This window comes from Tinamus guttatus, unplaced genomic scaffold (assembly GCF_059628265.1).
Source record: "Tinamus guttatus ecotype Peru unplaced genomic scaffold, ASM5962826v1 Tinamus_guttatus_pri_ptg000107l, whole genome shotgun sequence".
NCBI classification, from domain to species: Eukaryota; Metazoa; Chordata; class Aves; order Tinamiformes; family Tinamidae; genus Tinamus; species Tinamus guttatus.
In genome coordinates this window covers 430,263-442,240 of record NW_028288641.1, presented here as the reverse complement: position 1 = coordinate 442,240, position 11,978 = coordinate 430,263, and the positions used below count along the sequence as shown (strand labels likewise).

Genomic DNA, 11,978 nt, shown 5'->3' with positions numbered 1-11,978 from the left:
GCGGGCGCAGGGGGAGGCTGCGAGCGGGAAGGGAGCACTGGGTTTGGCAGGAGGCCTCGGCACCGGTGGCACCGCGGGCACCGCCTGCCCTCCTGCCGCCCCTCGCGGTGCCGGTGCCGGCGGGCGCTCCCGGAGCGCCCCGTCCCGCGGGATGCGCTTCCTGCCGGAGGAGCCGCTCGCTGATCCGGTTGCAAGGCCGTTGGCAAGAGGGGCCCTGTGCCGAGCGCGCCGGGGGCGTCCGCGGGCCCCGCGCGAGGAGCCGGGTTGGAGCCGGCCCCGGCGCAGCCTCCCTGCGCTGGGACTTGCCTTTCCTCCATGTTCCCTCTTGGCCTCACAAACCACCTTCAGTGCAGATTTATCGCCCAGCAAATAAACAAGAGTGCGGGTTTATTTTGCCTCCTTGTTCATCAGGAAGGAATGAAAATGTAGGCAAAATATTAAAAATAAAATAGACTCAGTTTTACTTTAATTGACCTTTGATTTTTTACTTAATACCTTCCCTGTGTTGCTGCTTCAACCTTTAATTTCTCCTGGAGAAGTGGCTGTGTTCAATGATTCATTCTGGCCCGAGGCAAAGCACACTCTGTAATTGGTTTTTAACTTCCTGGAATGTCAAAGCCAGGATTGAAATTTTACGTATCGCACCAGCAATTCAATACCGGCTTTAATAATAATGTTGCAGAAAGGGAGGCAGATTTACAGCTGTAGAAAAATGTAATCAAATTTTGAGCCAGAATGCAATAAGTCCAAATGCTAGTTTTCATTTGGAACCTTGTTAGATAAATGCCGTATCACCTGAACTGTTCCCAAATAATTCCTGCCGCCGCTCCCGCGCGGGGTGAGCGGGGCTGGGGCTGCTGGCTCCGGCGGAGGGGACGGCCCCAGGGAGCAGCGCCCGGGGCTGGGGATGGCGCCCGTGTGGCCGCGGCTCCGGCGCCCGTCGCGGCTCTGCGCCCGCTGCGCGCCCGTTCCCCCGTGCCCGTTCTGCGCCCGCTCCACCCTCCCTCTGTGCCCGCTCCGCTCTTGCTCTGTGCCCGTTCTGCGCCCGCGCCGTGCTCCCTCCATACCCACAATGTGCCCATTCCCTCCACGCCCGCTCCGCTCTTGCTCCGTGCTCCCTCTGTGCCCGTTCCATGCTCCTTCCCCATCCACAATGTTCCCATTCCCTCCGTGCCCGCTCCGCTCTTGTTCCGTGCCTGTTCTGTGCCCTCTCCACTCTTGCTCCGCATTCCCTCCGCATCCGCTCCGCTCTTGCTCCGCGCTCCCTCCGTGCCCCCTCCGTGCCCTTGTGCAGCACTGCCTTCGGGAGGGGAAAGCCCACCCTAACACCCCGCAAGTGCCCCAGCCATCATTGATTTGGGCCAATTAATGTCTGATAAAACTAATAACCCTTCTCTCCCTTTGCTGTTACCGCATGACCTCCAGCCATCCATTAGTTTAACGAACGCCGCTCGGCGCAGCTAATGGCCCGGGATTGAGCCCAGTGGCTCCTAATTCACCAGGGCGCTCCCGCTCCGTGCAGCCTCCCCGCCGGCAGAGCCGGGATGCGCAGGGAGCGCCGGGACCCGCGGGCGCTGCCGGGATGCGGAGCCGCTCCGAGCTCCTGTGCAACGTCACGGCAGCCGGCCAGGGCAGGACAGCCCCGCAGCACCCCAGGGCGTTCCTGCTTCTTTCTCCTCCAATTTTGCCTTTTAATCCTGATCGCAGGTGATCCCAGGCCGCAGGCGAGGGAGCACCAGGATTAATCCGGCATGACAGCCCAATCCGTGCTTGGCTCCCGGAGCCGGTGCCGTCGCGCTGGGTTTCGGGAGCGCCGGCTGCCCGAGCGCTGCAGCTCCCGGACGAGGCCGCGGCTCCGGCTGCTCCGTGTGGCCCAATGTGGGCACCGGGAGCGCCCCTGCCCCCCGCAGCATTCCCGCTGCTCCTTCCTGCCGCCCGGCGCGCTCCCGGATGAGCCGGGAAGCGGCGCCCAGCCTGATTGGGGCTATTGCTGCTCGGCGGCGGCCACTGCTGTTCCACAGCAACCGGCCTGTGCTGCCTATTGATTGCAGAGGTTGCTAATGGTCTTTTTCGTACAATAAGAGGCTTTTGTGGGAACAACTTAATCCAGTCGTATCGCGGGGTGAAATTGCACAGCTCACCGCCCAGGTTTCCAGGACGTGATCTGCTTTAATAGCAGAAGTGTTTTAGCTAATGCGTTTGCTGCTGCTGCGGCGCGGGGGCAGCAGCTCCGCGCGGGGCGCCGGGCCGGGTGGCGGGGAGGCGCTGGCCACGCGGGAGGCGCAGGCGGTGCCGTGTCCTGCCCTGTCTTGTCCTTCCCAGCCTGGAGAGCCGGGAAGCAGCCGGATCTGGAGCTGCCGGGGGGGCCCCGCGCAGGCCCTGCGCCTCTGCCCTGGAGTGTCCCGCAGAAATGCAAGTGGCTTCTGGCTGCCAGCATCAAAGGTTAGGAAATTTCTGTGTATCTGATGGAAATGAGCACTAATGAGGTTTTCATGATTACTGTTAATTAGCTTCCTCACAAGTAGTGGTGATTTACGTGGTGTGAGCCTGGACAGATGACACGCAGCAGCACAGCGCTGCTTCAAGGCTGCTGTTTGGGATGGGTCTGCAGTGTCCAAACCTACGAGGTGCTTAGGAGAGAGCCAGGGTGGAAGGTGGGTGCAGAGCAGGGCTGCGGTGCAGGACGTGGGTGAGTCTGCACAGTCCTGCTTGCAGGGAACAACTGCATCGTCCTGCCTGCATGGCACAACTGCACCATCCTGCCTGCATGGCACAACTGCACCGTCCCACCTGCAGGCACCAGCTGCACCATCCTACCTGCAGACACAACTGCACCGTCCTACCTGCAGACACAACTGCACCGTCCTACCTACAGGCACCAGCTGCGCGGTCCCGGTTGCCCGTGTTCCCAGGGCTTGGCGGCTCCGTCGGGAGCAGCCGCTCGTTGGGCTGGGGGTGGCTGGCGCCAGCGGCTCTGGCAGCGTCTGGGCCTTGGCAGGCTGCGCCAGGAGGGTGGCACCGAAACGCGCCTGTTGATCTGGCACGGGCAGCGCTGAGACATCAACAGATGATAATTTGCTAGGGAAAAGCAAAATGACAATCCTCTCCATCAAAATCATTACCGCGCTGTCCCTCAGAGCCGGCAGCCAGGGAGCTCTCTGCTTTTTTTCCTCCCCTAACGGGGTGTTTTGATGCCGCTTTGCTGAGGTCGGGCCAGGCGGCGAGGCGCGGAGCTGCCCAACGAGCGGGATTCGTGTCGCTCCCGATGGCATCAGGGCCGGGAGCGGGGCCAGCGGCGCGGGGAGCACCGGGCTCCGCTGAACAAGCTGCCGGGGCCCTTCCCGCTGCTTCCAAAGGGCGTCGCTCCATGCGGACGTCGCCAGCAGCCCCGGGCACAGCGGGAGCCCCTGGACTGCAAAGGGGAGCGAAGGCACCAGCGCTTTGCAGCCCCGTTAGAGCGCACGGCAGCGAGCCCTGGTGCTGGAGCTCCGGTTTGGTTAGCTCTTCATCACGTAGTTTTGTCTTTGCTTTAGGAATCGGAGCCTAGTGACCGCGCGGTGCTCGTGGCCGGGCGCAGCGGTGGCGCTGGCGGCAGGGCCGGGCCGGGGGCGCTGGGGACCAGCGTTCCTGGGGCCGGAGCGCGTTCCAGAGCGCGGCCCTCGGAGCCGGCCCTGCGCCCCCTGCACTGCCCAGGGCTGCGGAGCGCCCCCGGCATCGTCCCAAGGGAAGTCCCTGCATGGGGACAAGCGCGGGGACGTCCGCGGGCCGCCGCGCCGAGGAGGGAGCGGGCGGCGGGTACCCGTAACAGCAGGTCTGTGCTTTATTCGCGGGACAGAACACGGGTACAACGCTCCCGAGGGCGCTTCCCGGGCAGGCACGGCTCCGGCCCCGCTCCCCGCCGGGTCTGGCACCGCCGGCAGCACGTGGGCCAGGATGGCACCCGCGGCTCCGTGGCACGACGCGCTCCAGCAGCTGCGGCAGGGCTGGGCGCCGTCCCGTGCGCGCGCCCGCCTCACTCCCACCTGAAGTCCTGCCCCACCGTCTCGTAGAACTTGACGTTGTGGGGGCGGTAGAAGTCGCGCAGCTGCTCGATGACGTCCGCGTCGATCTGCACGTGCGTCCGCCCCTTGGACTTGCCCAGGCAGCGGGGCGCGCTGCCGCCCGCCGCCCGCCGCAGGCACGGGAAGCCCTTGGTCTTGTTGAAGTAGAAGTGCTTGTCCGTGAGGACGCGCCGCACGCCCAGGAAGTCCTGCACCTTGGCCATCTCCCCGGCCGGGTCCGTGATGAGCCGCTCCCCGCTCACAAAGTGGATCTGGGAGAGGGGGAAGTACTGGAGCCAGCTCTGCAGGTGCAGGGCGTAGAGGCCGATGCGGATGGCGCTCCAGGAGGTGTCCACCAGCCCCAGGCTGCGGTTGCGGAAGGACAGCCCCTCGAAGGTGGGGATGTCGGGCTTCTTGGAGAGCGTCTGCGTGTAGTCGGAGATGGCCCGGGTCACCGGGTTCCGCACCACCACGATGAGCTTGGTGTCGCGGGACATGTTGAAGATCCGCCGCGGCGCCTCCTTGGTCACGAAGTAGCTGGGGGTCTTCTCCACCGTGATCTGGCTGTCGAGCGTCCGCGGCATGAGGCTCCTGCAAGCGAGGAAGAGGAGGGTGAGGAAGGCGCCGGAGCCTGGGCACCGCCACCGCCTCCCGCTGCCACCCGGCCCCGGGAAAGCGGCGCCGTCCCGGGCTGCCCGCGGCCCCGGCTGCTCCCGGGAGCGGGATGCGCCAGGCCGCGCGGCTCAGGCCAGGTCAATCACTGCCTCCAACGTGCGAGCGGCCAAATCAAATAAAAACTAATGGGATGGAAAGATTTGTAACCGGGCCTTGCATTAGTGCAGGAAACTCCTAACTCCATCGCACGCGGCTCTGGGCGCTGCCGCGCGAGTGGACCCGGCTCCCTGGGAGCAGGGCCGTGCCGGCTGCGCCCGCTCCACTTGTTCCATTTATCGCTCGGAAGCATCTGCCGCTTCTGCCCCCTTGCAGCAAGGCCAGTGGCTCATGTTCATAAACTCCCAGTTGGATTTTAATTGTGCGGTGGGAAACAGCCCGACAGAGCCTGGGGATGGGGGCAGCCGGGGCGCTGCCTGCGGGAATTCGGCTGGAGCAGCCTTGAGTTCCGCATGGCGCAGACGGCGCCAGAGCTCCGGCCCTGCGGGATCCCGGGCGCTCCCGACCGCGGCAGCTGCTCAGCACATCCCGGAAGCTTCGCGGGGAGCCTTCGGCCATGGAAATAACCGCGGTTCTTCCAGGGTCCCCCGACGCGCCCGGCAGCCCCGAGCCGAGCGGGAAGGGCGCAGGGTTCGGCCCGACGGGTTCCTCGACAAGCGGCGCGGGGCGACTTTGCAAGCGAGTCGCTATCGCAATATATTGCTGCAGCATCATGAAACTGCTGTTTCATTAATGGTTCATCTTCAGGCTTGTTGGAATTTCATTACGTGAGCTATTAGGCCCACGTATTTAAAAAATGAAATTACAGGTTCTAATCAATTATGAAAAACACAAAATCGCTGCATAATAAATTCCCGAAATAAGACTTTTTTTTTTTTCATGGAGTTAAATGCAGTGTTTGCTGCTCCTGAGCAACAGGGACTGCTGAGACAACAAAACACAGCCTGAACAGATAAATAAATCACCAGCGAAGCCTTGCGAGGGGGAGAAATGTCATCCAGACATTCATCTTTATGCTAACGGTGGGATCCCCAGAGCTGCAAGAGCTGGGAAATGCATTGCAAACTTAATTACAGTTGACTTTAAAATGATATTTTTGGACTTCAGCATCCACAGAGTTATTTGCATACAAATAGCATGTCACACAGTTTTAAGTGGAGGGCTGGCGTGCTTAAGGATGAAGGCTCTGGGCGCCCTGCTGGCCCCACAACCCGCGAGGGCGCAGGGGGACGAGCTGGGTGCATCGGGGCCGCTCCGCTGAGCAGCGGATGGAGCCGGCGGCGCCCGGCACCGCGGCCGTCACGCAGCGCTGCCCGACGGGGAGCGGATCGGCTGCGCCTTGGCCCGGCGTTATTGACTCCCGCGGCAGCCTGCGCCCGCAGAGCCAGCGGCTCCCGTGCCGGCTGCGCCTCTGACGTGGAACACGCGTCCTGCCGCTCCCGGGGCGAGTTCGGAACGGAGAGACGCGTTGTGGATGAGCCGGAGCGGGGGGACACGTTGTGGATGAGCCGGAGCGGGGGGACACGTTGCGGATGAGCCGGAGCCCGGGGGACACGTTGTGTAATCCCGGCACCGCGCCGCGCGGGGACGGCGCCCGGGTAAATATTTGCGTGCGCGGCTGGCTGTGTGCAGAGGATTTGGCAGCTCAGCCCGGCGCTGCTCACGGCCGTGGACTTGAGTGCGTGTAATCCCGGGCTTCATCCACTTGTCGGCACGAAAACAAACTGTTTAATTTGGCAAGAAATCTCCAGCACAAGCTCTCGGGGCCAGGGCTGCACTTCCTCCCTCGTGCAGCTGATGCTGCAGCCAGGCGCGTGCCCGCTGTGCTTGCTGTGCATGCCATGCACGCCTTGTTTGCTGTGCCCGCCGTGCTCGCCGCATGCCACCCGCAGTGCCCGGCCGCTGCCAGTGCTGCACAAAGAGGCACTGGGTGACAGCTTGAGCAGGATCGGGTGAAGGCTTCAATCCCTTGGGCCTGGGTGCAGCGTGCAAGGGCCGAGGTGTCCGGGTGCCCCCATCGCACAGATTTCCAGGACGAGGTGACAACCAAAGGGCAGGAGCCGGCGTTGTCTGGAGCCCTCGGTGGCAGGACCGACCGGCGCACCCCGGAGCAGCCGCCCCATCCCCATCCCAATCCCGCTCCAGCCCTCGGCTCTGCCGCGTCCGGCCTTTGGAGCGTCTCCGCTAACAACTGTTCCTGTTCCCAGAGCTCGGCCGGCGCTCACAGCCGCTAATGAGGGACGTTTCAATGCACAGCGGCAGCGCAAGTGCAGTAATTAACTTTGTTGCTGATTCATTTTTAATCACTTAAATGCTCCGGAGGTTTGCAGTGTCCTTTAAGTCAGCACAGTGTCTTCCGAAGGGCGGGCTGCCCGTCCTGCGGTGGCGTCACCGGCCCCGCCACCCCGTCCTCTTGGGCGCCAGTGAGCGGAGCCGGACGGCATCTGGGGTCACTGCTCCAGCTCCCGGGCAGTGCATTTCTTAGGTGAAACTTTAAAAATTAATGTTCCTTGAAAAGCACCTAATCTGCCACAACTGCTGCAATGAAAAGCTCGTTGCAGAGATGGGTCACGCGCTTGGAGATGCTCCGGGCGCAGCCCTGCTCCCGGCACCTGGGCTGCAATGGGCTCCTCACCCTGCCTGTGCCCTGGGGCAGCGCTGGGGCGAAAGCTGCCGCTGCCAGAGGAGCCGCAGGGACACGCGCGGCAGCCGAGGAGACTTCAAAGCACCTCGACGCTCGCTGCCTTCCCCCTCTGCTAATGAGCTCCAGCAAACCCTGCCAGCAGCCCGGGCAGAGCCGCAGCGCCCGGTGGCGGGAGCCGTGAGCCGGGGCTGGCTGCGATGCGCCACGCAGGGACACTGCTGTCCCTGCCCGTGACAGCGATGCTGCTGCCCCTGTGACAGCGGCACTGCTGCCCCTGTGACAACGATGCTGCCCCTGTGACAACGATGCTGCTGCCCCTGCCTGCAGTGCCCCGCGCTGCGCGGCCGCCTCTGCACTACGGTGACGGTGGTAGCTGGTGCTGGTGCCTCTCCGAAGGCAGCACGGGAAATCCGGGAGAGGAAAACCGCACCGGAGACGCTGCAAGCAGGACCAGCGCTCAGAGGCGGCTGCAGGTTACAGGGCGCTACCTCTGCCCCCGCTCCAGGATACACTGGGGTTTCCAGCAGGAAAACTCCGTGCTCAGCCCAGGATGGCACGGGTCGATATCCCGGAGCTGGCTGTTCGGTTTCAGCTCTCTTAAAACACATCTTGCTAAAAATACCTTTCCTGTAGCGCATCGCCGGCTAATGAGGTGGGTTGGAGAGGCTGACGGGAGCCGGGTGGCTCCGCTCTGTGGCACCAAGCGGCCGCGCCGGCCGTGCGCCCACCTGGGCACGGGGCAGCGACGCTGCACGCGAGGGGCGACGGGCAGGACCGGAGCCCCCACCTCGCCTGAGGCTCCCGGCATCATCCGCATCCCTGGATGCGTCGGCCGGCGGGAGCCGCTCGCCGGTGGGCGCTTGGCGGAGGTACAGGAGCCGAGCGCGCTGCGGGTTAGACCTGCTGCATATTTAATTGCTCCCCTCGCAAGCAGTAAAATCAATTCCACATTTTAGACATTAATGGCCTCTGCGCTTCAGTTTTGGCACATTAAAAGAGAGATTAAAAAAAAAAAAAAAGAAAAGAAAGAAAGAAAGAAAAAGTAATAAAAGCCGGGAAGTATCATTTAATTGCTTTATCCGAGCTAATTCGGAGGCTTGGCGGGTGGGGTGTGATCTCCCCATCGATCTGCACGCGGCCCAAGGGCACCTGGTTCCGGCTCCAAAGCGGCTGCAGCTCCGGGCGCCCCGTGGGGCTGCAGGGCCGGGAGCTCCCGCTGATGCCCCGGCGCCTCGTCCGGCTCTGCTCCCATCCGCCCTCCCATCCCTTCTCGCACTTGCTGGAGCGCAGGAAAGACGGGAGGGCAGGAATTGCCCCTTCCACCAATGTGGACAAAACCCGACAGCCAAAGGGTTGCAAAGGAAACGGAGCGGCTGCAGGAGCAGGGAGAGCGATCACGCAACGCCCTGGATTTGCTAAGGATTCGTGGCCATCTCGGAGGTTCCCTCACATGGACAGGGGTTTCTGCAGTTGGGAAGGGAAACCTGACCTTGTCCTGGCTGCTGCCCCAGGCTCCCAGCAGGGATTGGGGTCACTTGCTCACACAATAACAACTCATTAACGGGGGCTCCAGCAGCCACATTCCCGTGCCGCAAGGCAGGGGACTCTGCAGGCTGGGACACGGGGCCGCTGTCCTTGCTGAGCCGTGCGAGCCTCGTGTTCCTGCCCTGCGGAGAACGAGCTCCACAGCCAGAGCGACAGACCCCGCTGCAAGCAAAGCACCCACGGCTGCTCCTGCTCCGCCGGCACCAGGGACGCACCGGCTTGTGACAGGAGGGGACAGCGTCGTGCCTGGGGCCGCGCGGGAGCCACCGCTGCCCTCGTCTGCAACGGCGCGTCCGCGGAGTCACCAGCCGCTCCCCAGGGAGCGCGCGGGGCAGACGCTGAGGACCCGGCCGGGGAGCGAGGCCGGGGCCGCGCCGGGCTCACCTGTACCACTCGAGGCCGCGCTCGTAGTTGCGGTCGAAGAAGTGGGGCTCGGTGCCCAGCGCGCGCACGTCGGGGTGCACGCGGATGAACTCCAGCACGGCGCGGGTGCCGCCCTTCTTGACGCCCACCACGATGGCCTGCGGCAGCCGCTTGGCGCCGGGCCGCGGCGGGGCCGGCGCCGGGACCGGGGCCGGGGCGGGGGCGGCCCCCGCGGGCGGCGGCTCCCGCGGGCGCCGTCCCGACGCGCCGGGGCCCGGGGGCTCCGCGCCCGCCCGCCCGCACGGCCGCGACTTCTGCAGAAGTTTCTTGGCGGCGGCGGCGCTGCGGGCGGGCGCGCAGCGGGCGCGGGGCGCGGCGGGGCCGCCGCAGCACAGGACGCTGTAGCACAGGTAGGAGCAGGACAGCGACAGCGTGAAGAGGAAGAGGAAGCGCCGCGCCAGGCGCCGGGACGGAGCGGGGGCCCGGCCGGCCCTATGCGCCATGGCTCCATGGGGCCGCGCCCGCGGGCATGGCGCGGCCCGGCCCGGCGCGGCTCAGCGCGCCCGCCGGCCCCGCCGCCGCCGCGCGCGCATGTCCCGCGGCTACGGGGCGGCGCGGCCGGGGCGCCCCGGGGAGGGGGGGCCGCGGCCCCGGGCCCCGCGCGGCCCCCGCGCCGCCGCTCCCATCCCCGCGGCCGCTGCGCTCCCGACGGCGGCGGCGCCTCCGCGGGAAGTGCGGGGCCGCGGCGGCCGCGCCGCTATTTAAGGGGCCGCCTGACGTCAGCTCCTCCCGGGGCCCCGCGAGCCGCCCCGGCCGGGCCGCCCCCGCGCCGCGCCCGCCGCCCGCAGCGAGCCCTGCCCGGGATCCGCGGGACCGGAGCTGGCCCTGCCCGCGGCCGGAGCGGATCCCGGGGCCGGAGCTGTCCCTGGTGTTGGAGAGAACCTTACAAGGGGCCGGAACGGTCCCGGGGCCGGAGCTGTCCCTCGGAGCAGGAGGGAAAGTTGCAAGCGCGGTCCCGGGAGCCGGAGCGGGTCTTGCCCGGATACCGGAGCCGTCCCCGGCCGGAGCGGGTCCCAGGGCGGGAGGGGTCACAGGACGGGGTAGCTCGGGCCGGTGCCGCAGCCCTCCCATCCCGGGCATCCCCGGGGCCCCAGCGCTGTCGGCGGCGCCTGCAGCTCGACCGGGGCTCCCGGCGCTGTCCTGGACCTGCCCTTGGCACGAGGGAGCCCGGCGGCCCCCCAGCTCCGGGACAAGCCCTGTCCTGGCCGCTGGCCGTCGCCATTCAGAGCCGTGCGGAGGTGCAGGGGGCTACTGGCCCGTGCCTGGCCATGCGGGTGGCTCTGGATTCGCCCTGGGTCCCAAGCTCGGGACAGCAAAATACGGGCAACATGAGCTGCAAACTGGAGAGCTGGCAGCCCGGCAGCAAGGACCCCTCGTCCTGGTGGCGGAATGGGGCAGTCCCTGTCCCTGCTGCTCCCCGGCAGCTGCTGAGGGAGGGGACACGGTGCCAGGAGGGCCCCCCTCCTGCACAGCCCCCTCGAGGTCTGTCCTCAGCTGGCCCAGAAAGGGAGGCTGTAGGGTGGAGGGATGCTGCTGTAATACACTCAAATAAAAAGGGAAAAAAAGCAAAAATTAAATATATCCACTGGGTTGGGGATGCTCAGCCTCACATATATGTTTTGTGATGCCCAGAGAGCGTGCTGACCTGGGGAAACCACAGGGTTGTTGCAGGATATGGGCACATGCTGGACTGCTTCACCCCCCCTCCTGTGCCCCCTCCTCTTGGCACTGCTCCCTGTGCCAGGCTTCTCTTCTGCCTGGTTTGCTCCCGCTGAAGCCAAGGGGCCGCACTCAGCACCACTCAGGCCTCCGCGCTGCACGGAAAGCTTTTCAGCAGCAGAAAACCACTTGCCTCATTACGTGAGAGGAAGGATGCTAATAGGGCGAGACAGGCAAAAAGTGCTGGTGCACCAGAAGTGCGGATGCAAACGCCCTGGCGGCGAGGCCCGTCTGGGGACCAGGTTCCTCTTATGCAAGAGCCAGGAGCACAGGGCAGATGTGAGCAGAGATGGAAAAGGCTGCAGGAGAGCACTGCTCTGCACGGCCTCTTCCCCTGCGCTGCGCTGGAGCAGGGCGATGGGACGGCACCGGGAGCCAAAACGCAGCTCCTCGAGGAGCCAGATAGCCCAGGACAGCTCTGCTCTGCGACACGGGGCGAGTCACATGGCCGGTGACATGGGATGACCTATGAAGCACATGGGGCAGGGTGGCCAAGGGGCCATGATGTCCCTTTCTGGGGACAGAGTCAGTCATGCTGTTCCCTTCCATGGCAAACTGCTGAAGTAAAGCCATGGAAAAGTCTTTTCCATTTTTAGCATTTGTTACCTCTGGGCAATGAACCGGCCTCGGCAACAAACACGTTGCTTAAGCAGGAGCGCGGGAGCATCCGGACATCTCGAGCTGGGCCAGCGGCGGATGCTCTGCCAGGCTCGGGCGGCCTCCCGGGCTCGGTGCTGCCGCAGGACACACGCGCTCGGAGCAGCTTGTCCTTAACACCCTGCACCGCATCAGCACCGGCTCTCGGGCATGGTCGGCACGAGCCGGGGACACCGGGCACGCAACGTGCTCACACAGCGCTGGGGCAGCAGGAAGAGTTCGGAAACACAGGGCTTGTGTAAGGTTATTGCAGAAATAGAGCAGGAACATCAGCACTG

At 65.0% G+C, this 11,978-nt stretch overlaps 1 protein-coding gene across 1 annotated transcript; it reads right to left on the bottom strand.

Moving 5' to 3' along the window:
• Positions 1–4,012: 4,012 nt before the first annotated feature.
• On the bottom strand, positions 4,013–9,797 carry HS3ST2 (heparan sulfate-glucosamine 3-sulfotransferase 2). Its single transcript, XM_088520955.1, has 2 exons — positions 9,286–9,797; positions 4,013–4,631 (listed from the first exon to the last, which is right to left on the bottom strand). Exons 1-2 carry the CDS (start codon positions 9,765–9,767, stop codon positions 4,013–4,015), a joined length of 1,101 nt encoding a protein of 366 aa, XP_088377081.1. The 5' UTR covers positions 9,768–9,797.
• Positions 9,798–11,978: the final 2,181 nt, after the last annotated feature.